Raw genomic sequence first — 18,224 nt, 5'->3', positions numbered from 1 at the left:
GCATTTTCCAATTTGTCTTGGTCATATATGTATATATGTTTAAGTATAGAGCCCAAGTTTTCCACTCTGCAGTATTTCCCCTTAGTATATTTCCTATTGACTGTTTTAATTCAATTATTGTTGTTTTAATCTATATGAATTATGACAAGTGAAAGATTTTATAACACTGATTTTTAAATATTCTTAAAGACAATTCTAAATTTTTAACTACATTATAACAGAACAGTAAGAATTGAGTAACCTCAATATTAAATCTCTCATTATGAGCATATTTTGAAAGATTCCTTCTATATTTAAGATAATGAATCATCTGTATTACCACCATTAATACCATCGTATAGAAACATTGTGATACTTAGTGACTATTAGAAATCTACTCAACGTAGGAAAAACATTTTGAAGGAAAAAAACACTGAGATTAAATAATTTATTACCATTGCTAAGATGAACACATATACTTGATACTCAATTTTATGCAGAACTTTAAAAAAATAGTTTTAATACAGTATCAAAATTTACACAAGTATTGTGTCAAAAGACCAGTGTTCCTTGTATTAGCTTCTGCAGTGTCTACTGCAGGCACAAAAACTTGTTTTAAATGTCTTCAGAGTGTAGGAATACAACAATTTAAGGATGAAAGCTTTTCTACAAGAGAAGGTGTAAATAGAGCAAGCAATTTCCTTTTACAGACTAATAACATTTCAAAAGAAAGATAAACTTAACTGGTAACCCAATTACAATAATTAGGGAGATAATTCTATAGTAAATAAATTCATAAATATTTTCTGAAAACAGAAGCTGTTTTTTCATCACAGTAACATTTAAAAAAGTATAACGAAATTCCTTCACATTCCTTCACCAATGACAATTAATACACTGTAGTGAGTCTATTTAAAAACAACAGCAACAATGAATATGTGTTATGAATCCAATCTGAGTAATTTAGAAGAAATCTAAAAACTGGGAATTGTTGCATTCCTACTTTTATAATCTTAAACTACAATAAAAACAGCATTCTGTCATAGGCCTCTTGCACATTCATACAAGAAACTATCATTGCATTTGGAAAAAAACACAAAATACCTATCATAGCATTTCTAATACACACAGTCTAATATTATGTGTATATATATATATATACCAAAAAAAACTAAGCAAAGCTAGCACACCTCTGTTTCAAACCTCAAGCAATCTGAACAAGAGCTTTTAGCCTCAATAGTGAAGGACATGCGTCAGTTTCATAAAACGTTAGCTGCTGTAGGCAAAGAAAGCTTTTTTCATAAATGCAGTGCAATATTTTAAAGTTTACATAAAGTTTATTAAATATAACAGCGGATCTAGAAACTAAATTGTAGAAATTGACATCTCACAGCTGGAAACACTTAGAAAAATTATGTTTGCTTGTTCTTTAATTGGAATTAATATTAACATCAATGGATACATTGAATGAATATGGAAGTTGGTATGTCCCCAAGATGTGTCTTCATGAATGTAGCAAGATTAAAAGAAAAGCAATATTTATCTTGATTGTTTGAAATAAATGGTATGCTCTGATAAGCACTCTACAAAGTCTTGTTACCCTTCTAGCTGGTAAAGAGAATTTATGTGATATTTTTAGCACCTCAAAAGTCAAAACAAAATCCCAGAAACCTAATCTTATTTTACATCCAAATTCATTAGGCATCAGGAATTCGTAATTTGTTGACTAAAATATAAGAAATGGGTGCCCAACTCTCAAACTTGGAAAGCTGGAGGACACATGTTCCTCAACACAGCATGGTAGAAAAGTCCCGCCATTCTGTGCAATGAGTCAACTCTATCAAACCCCCTGTGGCCCTACTGGATTCTTCAATCATGCAGATTTCTCAGTTACAATCTTAGATCTGAGGAGTCAAAAACATTTTAGTTCTAATGAAAATATTGGTACCCAAATGGTGATTTTCAAAGCTGTTTGAAATTGACTTGAGATGAACTGTTGTGGACATGGAAATGAGAGACATGAAATAGAGTGTCAGTAATACTAAAGGTTTTAGAGGGAAAATATGTGCAATGTACAATCACTCTAGGTTATTCAATGAGTCCAGGTTTGTGGAAACCCACTTTTTCCTTCTTTTATCTCTCTCTGGCAGTGGTGATCTCTTATTTGAAAGAGTGCCTTTCACATTGGTCCTTTGTACTGGTTTCCAGACAAATGTTGCCTAATTCCAGGACAGGAACCTGCAGCATCTCCAAGTTTCCTCCACACAACCTTAAAAAAGGTAAAATAAATAATTAAACAAATAAGCATCTTAACTCCCCCATCCACAAAGAGATCTGTGGTTTTTAAAGGGGTATCTATGAAGCGGCAAAGAGGAATGTGAAGACAAGACGAAGTATCTCCATGAATGAGCTCAAACACAGTGAAATGTGATGAAGTCTCTAAAGTCACAAGAGCTGCTCAGTAGAGGGAACTACTATGCTTTGTCAGCAATCAGGGTCAAAATTCAAGAATGATGTGTCAACTTACTCTAGTTACATGAGTGGTCCTCAACTCTGGCTGTACACTGTGTACTTGAAGAAGCTTACACAGTAACTCCCACTCAGATTGACTGCACTGGTAGAGGGGAAGCATGGTCAGCCGTTGTTGTTGTTTTTTTTTTTTAAGCTCCCAATTCTGTATAGCCAGAATTAAGAACACATGAGCAAAATCATCCTGGTTTCTATATCCTACATCTTGAACCACGGATTCCAAAATGTTGAATCCACTAAGGAAAATGAAGGAGTTCTTGAGCTATTTAAGCCCTGAGCTACTAGCCTTAGGGTCATTAGTAAATTTCGCTGGCTTTTCGTACAGAGTCGGGGAGGAGCCTCCGTCATAAATCTTAGCTACCAAACAGTACAATCTCTCAGATTATCAAAGCAGAGAGCATCCAAATGCAGGAAAAACATTAAGAATACATTCAAAGATTATTTTCATCTTGATTTATTCCCTAAAAATTTACATAGCCCTAACATGAACACAAAACCAGTTGGCTCATGATTGATATTTTTGTTTTTGCATTTATTTTAAATAGAGCAGATACTCTAGGGAAACCCAATACTAGTCATTGTTATACATAAGACTATAGGGTTCTGTCTACTAAGCTAATGAAACCATTAGTGTGTCTTTTAGTGGACACCACTATGTGGTAGAATTTACCAGTCCTATTTCAAGAGGGTTGTACTTATGGTCTTTAAGTAATAGGAAAGGAATGATCCAGCAAGGGAGGGCTCAAGGTGCCCACAAGGGAGTTAGGCAAAGTCTCATTTCTTAATATAGTGGAAAGGTGCAAACACTGAATCAGGGAGCCAAGGGATGATATGGACTTGCCCTTTCTAACCCTTACATGGTATGTAGACATACAGCTGACCAAAATGCTTTGAATGTCTGAATCTGTCCTCTGCTTCTAAGCCAAATACCTCCGGAAGCACAGACACAAAGCAGTAGATGGTTACAACTCTAAAATGCAAGCACTCTCCAAGTACTCAAATGTAGAATACCATGGTCCTTAACCCTGAAATGACTATGTGGTAAAAGGAGAGTCCAAGAAGGGAGAACTCTGTAATGAACCAGTGATACCAAGGTGGACACAGAGTAGTGACTTGTTAACGAAAAGAAACAATAGGTGGGTGTGAGTCAACCAGTCAAGTATTCCAGCTGTCCTCAGGGAATTTACAAGAGCCAAACAGACCTAAAAGAATACCATTACGACAAAAAGATAAAGGTACTGCATTGTAAGAAACACTAAATCTATTTTTGTGGCACAGTTTGGGAGGAGAATAAAAGCACCTCTTACTAATCAACATGATGCTAACAGTCACTTCCTTGTGTGGATGTTGACAACTGACTTCCAGGAGGAACACCAAACAGAGGCAAAACTTCTTCTCCTAAATCCGGAGTCTTTGATCTCACCTTAGGAGAAAACTTTCCATTTTTGTGACATTATTATAAAAGCACATAGTTCCTCTACTAGGTTTAATAACCTTAGCTAGTTTCTAAGAAATTACTTATCTGTGAAAATTTCTGACAATCTGCTTTTCTCTTTATTCTCCAGTATGCATTATGTGTTTGATGTTCATGTAATTTATAATGGTGACAAAAAAACTTTAAGAGAAAAAAGTGTGGATTTAAAGAGTTTCCAAATGTAAGAGTGATTACATCATATTTGGGTTGGCTTGCATTTTTTTGGTCAAATTTTGGGAATCAAAGACAGAAATAGAGAAGCCCTAAAGGCAAACAAGGAGGGCAAGCTTTTGGCTTCCTGGTAATAACTTCTGCAGGGAAAAACACACCACCGCATATGGTCTTCTGAAGCATTTGTGGAAATATAGTCCAACAAAAAGATCACCATGAACTAATCAAGACCCAGTCCATTAGTACATTTCCTCTGTGACTAAGAAATGAATTTTCTAATGTCCAGAAGTCTTATATCCAAAACAAAAAGGCTAGAAAACAAGCAAACCTGGCGTGTGTTTTTACAGAACTTCACTCATGAAAAATGGAGAGGGTCCTTTGTGGAAGATACATTGCTTTTCATGCTTGGGGAAAGTAAATGGAAGTTCTCGGATTTATCCCACTTGGGAAAGTGGTGATTGCTGGTACTCAGAGGACAGCTGGGTATAGTCCTGACTTTTCATTAGAGAACAATTCGAGGGAGCAACTTTATTTGGGGATTTTAAACTTCTCAAACATAAAATGCAAATGTGGGGATCATACCCAGAGCTTCCTCTCCACCTGCGCAGCGGCTGGGGTGAAACCCACCCTCTGAATTACAAAGGATCCTGTTGTACTACTCTTGGAGAACCTGTGGAATGATAGCTGGGGTCCCTTCTACAATTCCTAATGTCTGAACTTTATTTCTTATTCCGTAGTCAACAGATGAGAAGCAACAGACAGTTTTTAAGGCATTTGGCTTAACTTTTTGATCTGAAGGAAATATTCAAATTGAAAACTAAGGCCAGGCTGAAAAGCTACAGGTGTGAAGAGTGGTGCACTGGGGAAATTTATGACTTCTAGAACTAATGACCTTTTGAAAACAGATGAAAACATATGCAAGAAAGAAAAATAACTTGGAAGGAGTTTCAAAAGGAAAACGGCTAACAACAAAAGAAGCAGGAGACTAAAACTGTGGCCCCACCACATATAAAATGCCTATGGGACTTAAAACATTTACTGGATTTCAAGAACACCTCAAGGAAGTAGATACATGAGAATATCTGGTCTTAATAGCTTAAAGGTATTACTGAGCTATTTTGATATCCTAAGGATAAAGAATATGAGGATAAAAGTACAATACAGAGCCAATTAAAATCAGTGCTTAATGTTTTTTTTTGCTTTTAACAAATGTATTCCTCTACAATATTCTATTTAGCTTTTTACCAAACTTCACCAATTATATTTTGATTAAATGATATACCCATGCATATTACTCAAAATTTAGCCAGAGATTAATAAAATCCAAATCACATTATTGGTATGCATCATGAAAATAGCATGTCAATTTTTTTTTACTGTGTTCTGATTTCTATGTGTCTATCTCTTATGTTCATATTTATTTCCTCTTAAACTTTTCTGAGCTTTTATCCACTACTGAAAGGTAAAGATACTACTTTGCATGACATGAAATGCCCATATCACATGATTTTTTTCCCCCAAGTATGGTTATAAATAAGTCTGAAGAAGGCTGTGTTTTATCACAGGCTTTTAAATACTGATTTTTAGGTACTGCTTGAAAGTATGAAACAGAAACCCATTTGTCAAAACTAGCACAATATTTTAGACAATAAATTATTTAAAAATGTTCATGGATCATTCTGGAATCCAGACTTGGCTGATTATTGCTTACCTGAATATTTTATGACTGTTAATAAAACTGCAATAAAATATACTAAAGATAAAAACAAGGGGAATAGGTTTTATTTTCATATAAAAATATAAAAGCATTTGGCCAGCATTTTAAAAAGTAGATATTCATAAAGTGGTAACTAAGCTACGATAGGGCTTTCAACACAGAATACACAATAAAGCACATTAAACTTACATTGCACATTTCTCTGACTATAGCTTTTTCTGTCTCACTAAGGTCATTTTCATACTCTTTACCCTGTTGACGCTCTAGAGTTTCCTGAACATCCAAGACCTGGATTTGTTGAAAAAGAAAAGCAAATTTCACATGGAAAAAAACTTGTTAGTTATGAATTAAACCATCAAGGAGCTCCACTTTGTAAAACCTTTGGTTTTCTCCGTGTCTGCATATCAGAGTGGATTAATATATGGCAAAATCTTTTAAAATAGTTGATTATTCTGCAACCTAAAAGGGATCAATTCTACTTGATTTTCGAATGGCCACGAAAAGCAATCTATTGCCTCACTAATAGTCGATTGAATGCATCTAATTGTAGACATTAATGAATTTAGTTAATTGGGTCATTAAGAGAATGTGACGATATCGACCATTTGGAGAAAGTAATTCTTGTTCCATTGTAAAGGTGAGCAATATAATTAATGATATGCCAAATAATCCAAATGATATGTAGACATGGCCTATAGAAAAAAGGACTAAAAGAGATGATACTGACAGGTGAAACTGGTCAGAACCCAGGGAATATGTACATAAGAACTCGAGTGAACAAGAACACTACTGACGTCACAGTTCTTGCCTGGACATGTTCCCAGGGCCAGGAAAGGACCATGAAAATGGTTTTTAGGTAATATCAAAGAGAAAAACTGGCTCCTTGCAGTGAAAATATTTGAGCAACACTTTAGAGCAAAGACAGTGTTGGGAGGGGACACTTTTAAGCAATTTTAGAGGCCTAGGATTCCACTTCTCTATGTTATCTCTAAATGGATTCAAAATAATATTTCTTCAAATAGATCTATGAAGTTTTCATGCCACACTTTCTATAGGTCAAAAAGGGAGAAAACTTTGGTTTTGAGTGTTATTTTTCTCCATATCCGCATATAAGCCAAAGCACTAATATAGCAAAGACCCAAGAAAACAAACAAAACCCCAAAAATAATGCTTTTCCTAAAAGCTCCTCTAAGAATCCCCCCTGAACTGTGACATTGCTAAACTGCTTGGTTCTGCTGTCATCGTGGTCCATGCTGACGGTCACACCTAAAGGTGTCACCTGAGAATGGGCACCAGTGAACAGTTGAGCCAAAATATACGACTTAAGCATAAAGTGGGACCTTCACGTCAAGTTCATAAATGGTCTACATGGGTAGTTACTGGAGTCCAATCCTGAAATATCTAATTCACAAACCGGCTAGCCGTTCCCACTCCGTAGGTACTACTACCACAGAGTCCGTTCGCATTCTTGATCTACTCCGAGGAAATCCCGCCTATGCTCAGTGAATATGCATAGAAAACTTAACTCCTGGAACAAGCTCATTTGCCTACAAATTCAATTTCTAATGCACCTCAGAGAAGTGTACTTCAAATCAGTTAATTTCTACCAAATGAAGTGAAGCTCCAATTAATAGCATGAATTTTAAAGCAAGATAAATGTGGTGTTAGTATAAGTGGGCTAATTTCTCACACTGATTTACAACACTTTCCTCCCAAACCACCACCACAGAGGTCTTTCCTAAAGCCTAGAGATTTGGGGGCGGGGCGGGGGGGAACCTATCAGGCGAGAAACTGAGCCATTGTTCTAATTCTTTCACAACAGAAAAATTTTATGCTATAAATCAACTCTAGGATCTGTGGGTTCTGAAAAACAAAACGAATTGAGTGGCTATGTTTCTTCTTTTACATTGTGCTATCCCTACGATGCATTTCCCACAGGCACATATTTCTGCTTCATGACACAGTTAAGTCAGGGAAGCAATCATATTCTGTATTCGAGAGCCTCCCCGTATCCGATAAGGATGCTTCAGTTGCTCGGTACCACCCACCTGCCGAGTGAGGACATTAATGTGCTCTGATTATTATATCTTTGAGATAAAAATTTTATATGAAAACTAGAGAACGAATGCAGAGAAAATTGAAGAGCTCCTCCTTGCTCTTCCCTTCCTTTTAGGCCCTAGGAGCACAGGTGCAGTGAAAAATTTGGGGAAGGTTGCAGAGCTATCCACTATGCTGATCTGATTCAAACTACACTTGCCATTTAATAAGGCAACAGGTGGAAACCGTTTTCAAGCCAAAAAGTAGAGCCGCGTGTTGCTGGAGCATGTGCGGACGCTAACACTACACGTTTGAAGCGGCGCACTTTTTAGTTCCAAGATGCTTTTCAGACAGCCAGCGTCTGGGTCATGCTCAGGTAACAGCACGCTTGGCATGCTGCTCCTGGTAAGCCACATCCAAATGCTGCCGCAGAGAGCAAGGCGTTGGTCAGTCGATAAGCGGGCGCCCACCAGAGGCCGGGGGCGCCCCTCATTCTCGCGTGTCTCCCCACACAAATTCCGCTCGGTTGCTCACTTGCTGAGGCATTCCAGCCGGGACAGGATTGCGCTGGCCAGCGGCGTGGTTCGGCTACCTTCCCTCATCTGCGATCAGTATATGCTTGGGAGGAACCGCGCATTTCATGGAAGTTACAGCAAAATACAACAATGGAGCGCGATCTCCTGCTAAAACCAAATCCAATACATATTTTGAATTTCTTATCTGCTTACTTGCTCTATGCGTGCCAAAGAAAGTGTGGCCCACTCCAAAAGAGTGCATCTTCAGGCTGCTGATAAATCATTCCGAAACCAAAAGCGTTTTAGTAAAGCTGTGAAACTCCTACAGCAAGCGTGGGGCTGGAGCACGCTCCCTGCTTGATGGCTCAGAAAGTTTTGATCAAGGCTACATATTAGGAATTACAGATAATGTGAAGGACGGTGATTCATACTTGGAATTGATAAAATTTCATGAGACTGCCCTAATTTTTAAGGTGAGTGTTACTGCCTGCATCAGTTTCTTCTCATAGATCATACTTATATTATTAATTTTACTTACAGTGCTTATTTATTGGAAAGCTCGCTATTAGTAAAGAAAATATAAATTTCAGCTGAATCTTTTTTGAAGTCCTTGGAGGATCTGAAGTAAGAACCAAAAATAAAACTAGCTTTATGAATAAGACCCTTTACTTTCTAATCCCCTATGAAAGAGCATTAATTAGAGGTTGAAGACCTAATTTCTATTTCATGGGGGACAGAGGAGGTTTTTAGTTCAAGATTTTCTTTCAGTTGGTTGCACCATGTAGTTCAATTGCACGAAGAAAGAAAAATCGGGTGTCCTTCCTTATTCTGGCCAACTCTTGACTCCCTGTTTTGCAGACACGCATGCTACAGACACTGCACCAATACCCAGAACAAGAGTTTACACACATGGATATACATGCACAGCAGACTTCAACCTCGATGCAGACTGGTATGAATCACGTCACTCAAAACAAAATGATAAAACTAGAGATTCAACCAGAAGTACTCAAACTCATCATTTCAAAAAAAAAATTATACTTCAAAAATTAAAGTATCTATGGTTAAAACAAGACTGTGAGGACTACCAGACTATAGCGAACAAGCCACAACACAACTGAAGTTCTGGATAAACGGTGGGACACAGTTGGTTACCTTAAGAGAATGTACCACGGGTTCAGGCTGCTGAGAAGGTGTGGTATGTCCACTGAAGCTAGCTGGAGAGGTGGGTGGACTGTTACTCCCATCAGCCCCTGATGACAACCTAAAAGAACCCTTAGTAGAAAATCAACAACTTTGTTATTAAAACAAAAGTCGTTTATAACTGCATAGATGTCATTCAGTATTCAGTTTCACTGCCAAATGAGAATCAGCTGCTTTGTGAAGTTTTTTTCTAGCCTGTCCTAAGATGCTTTCAACCTGTTAACTGGAATACACTTGCTGCTTGACCAGCAAGAACACTTAACCAAGAGCCACCTCCATGCATGTCCAGATGTCATTTCTGATTTGCCACAGAGAACCATGCCCCCTCAGGAATGCCCATTAAGAACACTTCAAGAATGATTTTTAAAACTTAAAGATACTCAAGCGTAGGGAATTTGTGAGTCACTCAGCAGCTGAATTAAACATGCTCGGTCAGCAAGACAAATGCTATATTCCATATGTCTCAGCAAATACACACATATCACGTTCGTGCATTGGAGAAACGGTGTGTCTTTGGAGGCAAAGACCTATAGCAGAGCATTTCCAAAGAGATTTAACCAAACTCAGCATTTTCTTTAAGAAAGCATTATTTTTTGTTTTTTTAAAAAAAATAAACTATGGCCGCAAATTACATATTTGTACTTTGGTGACTCTTTACCTCGTTGCTGAAAAACCAGCACTTAGGCCTGATTAACTCGGCCTAGGAGAGTCATGGTCACCCACGCAGGAAGTGGGGAAAAGTGAAACTTCAGTTAGGTCCCCTCCTAGAAAAAGCAGCCAAATGAGAATTTTCCAAACCTGTTTTTATGGAGATCATGACACTCAAAGTGCATGAGAGATTTTAATTTCGGTCCATCAACAAATCTACCGATATTTTTTTCTTACATCACAGATTAATAACTGCTCCATTTACCTTGATTTTATGACTCTAATACCCCGAGAAGGAGCCACTGAAGGTATCTCATGTGTGGCTTCATAAAGGGAAGACACACGGCGATTAGGGACATTTATTTTCTAGCACCTACAGCAGAGCTTCTGTGTTGTCCATTTTAGGGATGGGGGGGAGAATCCGAGAGCAGCAACAGTATAAGTATGGGTTTTATGCAGACCATACTATTCGTAGAGAAATTGACACTTCCCACTGGTTTTTACAAAGATTATCCTTTTGCAGTTTGGGGTATCTTCCCCCTTCCCTTGTCACTGTCCTTTCTTCCTACGTCCTTGAAGGCTATCCTTGCCACCTCACAAGCCAACTGGAGCCATGTTCTTTTCCTTGCTCAAAGAATAATGCAACCAAATCAGGTCCTGCCCCCACCCTTACTAGTCACCAGGGAGAGGAAGCTGTTGGACAGGACATTTGGGGGACCTCTCCAGCTCTGTCCTCCATTGCTAGGAATGATTATGTTAATAGCAGGTGATGACATAGGAAAGCCAATTATAATAGCCCCAACGCCTTCTGGGGGAAAAAGTCTTTGTTTTTCTGCATTTGTAATTCACATCAAATCAGACATAATAGTGCCCAAACAAATAATAGAAGGGAACTTATTAGTAAGTTTAAAGGTGGTGAAAGGGCCTACCATTGCCCCCAACGTCAACACCAAATTTTGGACATCCTCTTCCTCTGTAACGATGAAACGTTTCCAAAATGAAGGAGTTCTAAAGGAAGCTCTTCTCTGAATAGCTCTGGTCCCCTTCTATTCTCTTTCCCTACTGTTACCACCCTGATGAATGGTTTTGAAAAGGCCTCTGAGGTGATGCAGAGTTCACTTCAAACTTCTTATTTAGGACCAATGTAGAGCAGTTTGCCCTCTGACTGGTAATCTCACTGTAAGCCTGGTTGTTTAAAATTGTAACTTGGCTGGCTCCGGAGACAGGGAATTTAAAAAGAAGAAAATCTTAATAAAACTGGAAATAGGACTCCCAGCCTGGGGGTTGCTTGTTTTCAAACATCACATGATCGCATAGTGTACGCACCACGTCTTGGGTCAGCGATTCCTATTAAAGGGCAGGAAAAACTTTCTAGGCTGGTCGACAGACAATTCATTTTCATGGCCAAAGATCTTTTAAACTTTTCATGAAAGGTGCAGGGTACCTTTGCTTTTCTCCAGTGCTTAGGGTTACTCGACTTTCATCCCCAAGTTCAGGAAAACAAAACAAAACACTGATGCTGACCTTTTAGGAGATCAAAGACTACTCCCAGCTTCCCTCCCCAGATTCAGACACACACAGCAACTTTCTTTCATGTGTACAGATTTGCTCTCTCCCCCCACTGTAACTTTTCCTCCAGCAACAGAAGCCATCTGTATGCACAAGCAAATGCAGCAGCTGACTGGTCTTCACTCACCGGGAGAGTGGGCAGGCATCGTCCTATTCCTCGGCACCCTTGCCACCACTGCAAGACCCGCCGGGCTCTGGGCCCCCAGCCTTTCTCCATATTTGAGCTGTTTCTAGTTGGAGGTTGCCTTCTATTCTGGGTGGCCTTATATTTGGAACAATATAGTACAATCACTCAGAAAAATACTCTTTCCCAAGTCTCAAGAAAGCAGATAGAACAAGAAGCTTAATGAAATGAACCACAATGACCACAATGGCAAGCTATAACATGCACCTCGAATTAGGGAAAAAATTAAAAACAAAGTCCTATTAGAGCTACTACTGATTTAAAAAAAAAAAGCTTTTGACTAATTTTTAAGCTATCAAAAAGAGGTAGATGATAATGCCAAAATTTCAGCAAAAAACTGAAGCTACTTAAACAACTTTGTTTTGTTGGTGTTATTTGCGAGAAACAGAGAATTAACCGTTAAGTCTTCTTAGTGTTTAAAACTGTGTAACTTCAGAACTTAACAGAAATTATTCAAAATGCAATTGGGAGTACTATGTTCTTTTGTTAAACACAAGGTGGGCAGATCTATTCAGGAATACTTAAAAAAAAACTGTATCAAATTCTCAGCAACATTTGTGCACACCGAAGAGTGTGTAATGAGCTAAGAAGTCATCACTGCATTAAAATAATTATTACATCATTAGTAAAATTTCTATTAATCAGTTAATCTCCAAATTTCTACACTGGTTAGAACTAGAGATAGCAGATAAATAAAAAATTTCCCCTAATTTTCATTTTTTTCTATGACTAACCAGCATACTTCTATTAAAATTATCAGATGCAAAATGAATTCACTTGAACATAATTTCCTCTTCCTGACAACTTCCACTAACACCCTTATCTAAGACTGCTAAGTCTTAAGGATTAAGATCTTTTTTAAAATATTGAAAATTCACCAAATAGTCCCCAAATTCCAGTGTCTGAATATTTAATTTTAGGAGGCTGAAAAATGACAACATAATTTTTCAGTTCCCACTGATCTCTTTTCCTAGAAGTGTGTGCTGTGTTGTGAATAGCACTGGTCTAATTTTCACTTTTCCGCAACGTTTAGAGGCTGAACAATGAAAAAAAGTAATGGTAATGATGACCAGCAGTTGGTACTCGCAAATCTTTCTTCTGAATCTATGGAATCAGTAGAACCAGTTACCTATTAAGTAAGTCAGCCACACGTATTCCTCATAAAGAACAGAAAAAATAATGTATTTGAACTATTTTGATTTTTTCCATTGTTAGCAACATGGATTTGAACATGGCTCTTTCAGTGATCATCTCAAGCGTTGCTGTTTAATTTCTTCCCATTAAAAGAATTCCATCCAATAATTTATAATATGGTTTATGGCTTAAAATCCACCTCTCACCCCAATTTGCGTAGTTCTATTTCTGAGATGATCATTAGAAAGCACCACAGATTTTTTTTTTTTTAAACAAATGAGTCCTATCTTCCAGATTTGGTTCCCTTCATGACTTAACACATCTCTCAGATCCTACATTTTCAGATTCAATGACTGAGTAAGACATATAGGGATTCCTACTTTCATTCTTCCTTAATGTGTAGTGAGATTGAATCTCAATGCCGCTCCATTGCAACAAGCTCATCATCATAACCATGAAATCTAAGGTAACATCTATAACCATTTAGAAGCCTGCTGGAAGGAGCAGCCTTTTAGCTACAATATTTCCCCACTTTTGTCAAGTAGATACAACATGAAATAATAGTTGTGCCTTTCAGCATCTTGTAAAGGGTTCTTTTAAAACATTAAATATAGATTGCATAGTATTATTAATCTCATAAGAGGGGGCAATATACGTGGGTCAGATTTTTATGGAAGAATAAACTACTTGATGATATAACCATTTTTAAAGGGAAAGATACTCTTAGAATCAGGATGATTGACTTTGTACTCATGTTGGCAACTTTATAAAACACTCCAGGTCATGGAAAAATGTATTCTGGACTGGTCATCATTTTGACCGAGTAAACTGAATGGTATTTATGTACTAATGTCAGCTTAGCTCTCTGCTAGCTCTACAATTGTCAATCGTGCTATTTTCTGAAAGCTACTTCATAAAACATAATAAGCCTCACTCACTCTGTAGGTGGAATTGTTTCTGGCAACTTCAGAGCTTGAAGTGGGGGAACCCAGATTCTGGCCAACTGGGAGAACAAACCTTAAAAAAGTCACTTTCTATTTTCTGAGGAGTTCTATTTTGCTTAGTTTTATTTTCTGTAGTTTCCCAAAGTACCAAATTTATAAAGAATGCCTGAATGACCCTACTATTCCCCTAGAAATCTGTGTACTCATCAGCCACTTTATATTCAGGTACGTAGAGTAAACCATAAATTAATTTATATATCAGGAGGACCCACTCTAAACGCTAATAGCTAAGTAATGCTCTACGTCAAGACCGTGTGGGAGGTAAATTACAGTTTACTTCCTATGTGGTAAGTACTCATTATAGAGATCATGAAATCTAATGCTGTAAGCAAACACCCTAGATCAAGACAAAAATATCCCTTACTATCACTGAAGAGAAAATGTATTGGTACTATTGTGCCTTTTATTATGTGATATCTGGAAGATGTTTAGCCAAGAAAATTGAGACTTGAGATATTTGCTAGTATTGTCCTTACAATAACAGACTTCTCCTCAGAATTAAGGGAACAAAAGGAGCCACTCAAATGGCTCCGCTTAAAAGATCATCTGAACGATAAAATATATTACTTATGGTCTCGTTGAATAAAATTATAATTCATAATAGGAGTTCTAAGAGAACCAACAAGATGAAGCTATTGTAATTAAGTTGTCTTCTTGCTATTTATGATTTTATTTATTATAATTTTAATTAACATTCTAGGAGTTTCCATTCTTTGACCTTACAGAAGTACATATTAAAAAAGTCTTTAACACAAAAATGTTTTTATATTTTATCATATAAAATGCAGGCTTCCCACTTAGATATAAATCAGATGTAATGCATTTGTAACAAACTTTGGAGCCCAGCCCTCTTATCTATTATAGGAAGCCAACTACGGAAAGCTAAAGATTGATCGGCTAAAGTGGTTTCCTGTTAGTTAAAGATGTTCAATTTTTAATAAGATCTGAAGCCAGGTCAAACTATCATACAGTGCATCAGACTGCATACCTAGTTTAGGAAGGAGGATGAATTTTCTTTCCTTACTATGGGTCAAAGGCAGATGCTTTGCTTAATTTCATCAGGAAAATAACATTTTGTTCAGTTTGACCAGTCTTCATTCTGACAAACTATAAAGTTGCACTAGCACACAAACAGAAGCTTTAGAGGTCACCCTGACAAATCTTTTCCAAAAGATTCCTGTGAATGAGCTTAGAAATGCTAAGAGACCCCCTGTTTTGCTCTAATACATGATATTTAGTTGAGTATATTCGAAGAAAAGTGCATTTTTAAAATTTAATTGAACTAAAGTAAGGAATCTATTCAATACTGATTTAAAATATTAAGTAATTTTCCATGCTACGCGAGGGAGATATCCAATCTCATAACTTTTTGTGTAAAGAGCAGCACAGTAAGTTCAAGTCATTGACTCTAGGGCTCACACTGCCTGGGCTCAGATTCTTGATCCGACAGCTAGCAGGTGCGTGACCTCGCTGAGCCTCAGCTGCCCCATCTATAAAGTGTGGGTAATTCTGGTACAATGGTACCTCCCTTGATGAGAAGAGCTCTTCACCCAGCGGCCAGCCCACGTTCAGAGCCCTGCAGCTCTTTGTTGTCCTTGTCCTTGTTTGCTTTGCTTATCAACACATTTTATAATTTGTCAACCTACTTTCACATGTTTGTTATTGACAGTAGTTCTCAACCTGGGGTGAGCTGGCCCTCCAATGGGGACATCTGGCAAAAATGCATACATTTTTTTGGTTGCTAAAATTGGGCAATTTCTATGGGCATTTATGGGTTGAAGCCAAGTGTGCCGCTGAAGGCCTGACCGTGCGCAGGACAGCCCCACAACAAAGAATTATCCAGCCCCGAAGGTCAACAGTGCTCAAGCCGAGAAACTCCGATCTAGAGAAGGAGAACCATATTGGAAAACGGCAAAGCCAGATTTCTGCTGACTGCTTCGTAGATTTTGCAGATGAGGCCAAGTCGCCCCCATGATTTGGAGCTTGTGAGGATTTTAAAGGAAACTCTCTGGGCTTCTACCCTCAAGTGGTCTAAGTATAAAGACATCTATCTTCCTACCCCAAATAGGAAATTACTCTTTCTAACAGAAGGGAAAGAATTAAAAATACCCCAAACAACATCTTGTTAACAACGCTAGCAAAAACAGAATACAAGCGGGCAGCACAGGGCAGTGGCCCAAAGAACAAAGAGCTCTCGGAGAGGAGAGAGCATGCTGCAAGCACCTTACAAATCAAGACACCAATCCCACAGAGAGTAAAACTGGCAGAAGGTGCTTTGTGGAAATGATGAAAGGAAGTAAAGCTGCCTTAGCAATATGGCAGGTAGAGATTCTGCACTCAATTTTAAGCAGTCACATTAGGAAAGAATACAATTGCCAGCAACTGGAAATGAGGGCCCCGACCCGGGAAACAACATCCCGGGGCAGATGAGTGCGTCGTGTGACGTGCAGAGGTTAATCAGAGAGATCCCTACCTGACCTGACCGGCGACTGCTGTCTCCTTCACAGGTGGCTAAGGGCTGTACTCTGTTTACAGCTTTGCCTCCTCCACAGGTGGCAGACTTCCTGAGGGCGTGTCTGAGTCCTCAGTGTTCTTGGCCACTGAGCTCCAGCTACCTGTTCGGACTCTACTAAATGCTGTCATTTAAGAGATTATTCACACTCTCTACTATGAGCTCCTACTACATGTGAATACCTGTTAAGACACTAACTGGTGATAGTCTCAATAATAATTTATGCTCCATAATTTTTGTGTTGGGGTCCTAGAGATCTCCTTCTGTTCTCTGTACCCACTGCTTAGTTCCCGGGCTGCAAAGAGATCCTGGGCAGGATCCAGTTGTCTGGAACGGCCCAGAGTCTGGGGGCAATCGGAATGAAAGTGTTTTAATGTTAATAACTGATACAGATGAACCAGGGTCTACAGCTGAACATCAGCTCTGTGCTCATCGGACTTTCCCCACTCAAGGCACATAACTGGCTGCAACATAACAGTTAGTTCAATTCTGCATCTAGAATCCTAACCCAAGGATTTTGAAACTTGGAATTTTACAAAGTCTCCTAAAGAATTTGTTGAGAATTACTGACAATTCACTTTGGAATATTATATGAGTCATGCTATAAATGAAATACGCTAGGGCTCCAGATAAATACAGTTGTCAAGAGAACAGTCTATTTCCTGTTCTAACTTTCTTCCGTTTGAGATTGGGTTCAGTGATACTTTTCTGGATCTCATGCTTTTCTTGATACCGTACCAGTGTGATCCAGGATGTCACGCTCTTGATTCTGGTTCCTGTTCATTCATATTCATATTCTCTCTCCCTCTCTGATCCCAGAATAGGTATCTTAAAAACTTGCTTCAATCCTGGCTTTGCTGATGCATAAGTAATGATCATGTGAACTTTACTTTCATTGTTTAACAGATGAGTATAATTAGTCTGATCACTCACCTTAAGGTGAACTGATAAGAATCTGGTTCATAGCTCAATTTTAAGCCCTATCACGTTTTACAGTAAGAGTTCATGTATCTTTGAGCTCCTTGGGGTCACTGTACGTGACCTTTATTAGCTTTGTAATTGTGACGACTAGTACCCTATCTGCACATAGTAGTTGCTCAATAAACTTAGTATATTATTGGATGGTCAAAACCTAGGTGTGAGACTGTGGCTTTTCCTTTATCATCTCAAGAATCATTGTGTCAGTGCTCTGCTTATGTGTCTATACATTGGGTAATTAGAAGCCACTCAACTACTTGTCAAGTAACTAACGCACACCTCTAGAGTGCTAGCATGGCCCGAGTCAAGAAGTGAAACTCCATTTCTGTGACGGTCCATATATTGGCAAGTTAAACTCCAAATAATTCTCATTATTTTTCTTTTATTCTCATTACCCAATTACTCATATTTGAGCAAAATAAATTCATTCTGAAAATCCTGAATCACTTTTATTTCTAAAGCTACAGTAAAGCTCAAATATGTTAAAATAGCAACTGAAAAGATCACTGGGGATGGTAAGTAGGCCAAAAGTAGAAAGAGACATATGACCAAAAGTATATGCTGGTTCTC

General features: G+C 38.1%; 1 protein-coding gene across 10 annotated transcripts in view; it reads right to left on the bottom strand.

Moving 5' to 3' along the window:
* Positions 1 to 393: 393 nt before the first annotated feature.
* The window catches only part of CCDC85A (coiled-coil domain containing 85A), a 197,353-nt gene continuing 179,522 nt past the window's right edge, over positions 394 to 18,224 (bottom strand). For 3 of the 10 annotated variants that reach the window (XR_004624897.1, XM_034659159.1, XM_034659162.1), the window contains one exon: positions 395 to 2,248. Coding sequence is in view for 7 of the 10 variants with exons in the window: in XM_034659159.1 (XP_034515050.1) it covers positions 2,140 to 2,248 (109 nt within the window). In the remaining 3 variants the exon portion in view is untranslated. Of the gene's footprint in view, positions 2,249 to 6,059; positions 6,159 to 9,577; positions 9,698 to 11,969; positions 12,105 to 18,224 lie in introns of those variants that run through there. The other 7 variants (XM_034659165.1, XM_019792776.2, XM_034659166.1 and 4 more) reach the window with 7 other exon arrangements.

The sequence above is a fragment of the Ailuropoda melanoleuca genome, chromosome 4 (genome assembly GCF_002007445.2).
Source record: "Ailuropoda melanoleuca isolate Jingjing chromosome 4, ASM200744v2, whole genome shotgun sequence".
NCBI classification, from domain to species: domain Eukaryota; kingdom Metazoa; phylum Chordata; class Mammalia; order Carnivora; family Ursidae; genus Ailuropoda; species Ailuropoda melanoleuca.
The sequence above is the reverse complement of the archived record's forward strand: the minus strand, read 5'-3'. Positions and strand labels throughout refer to the sequence as shown.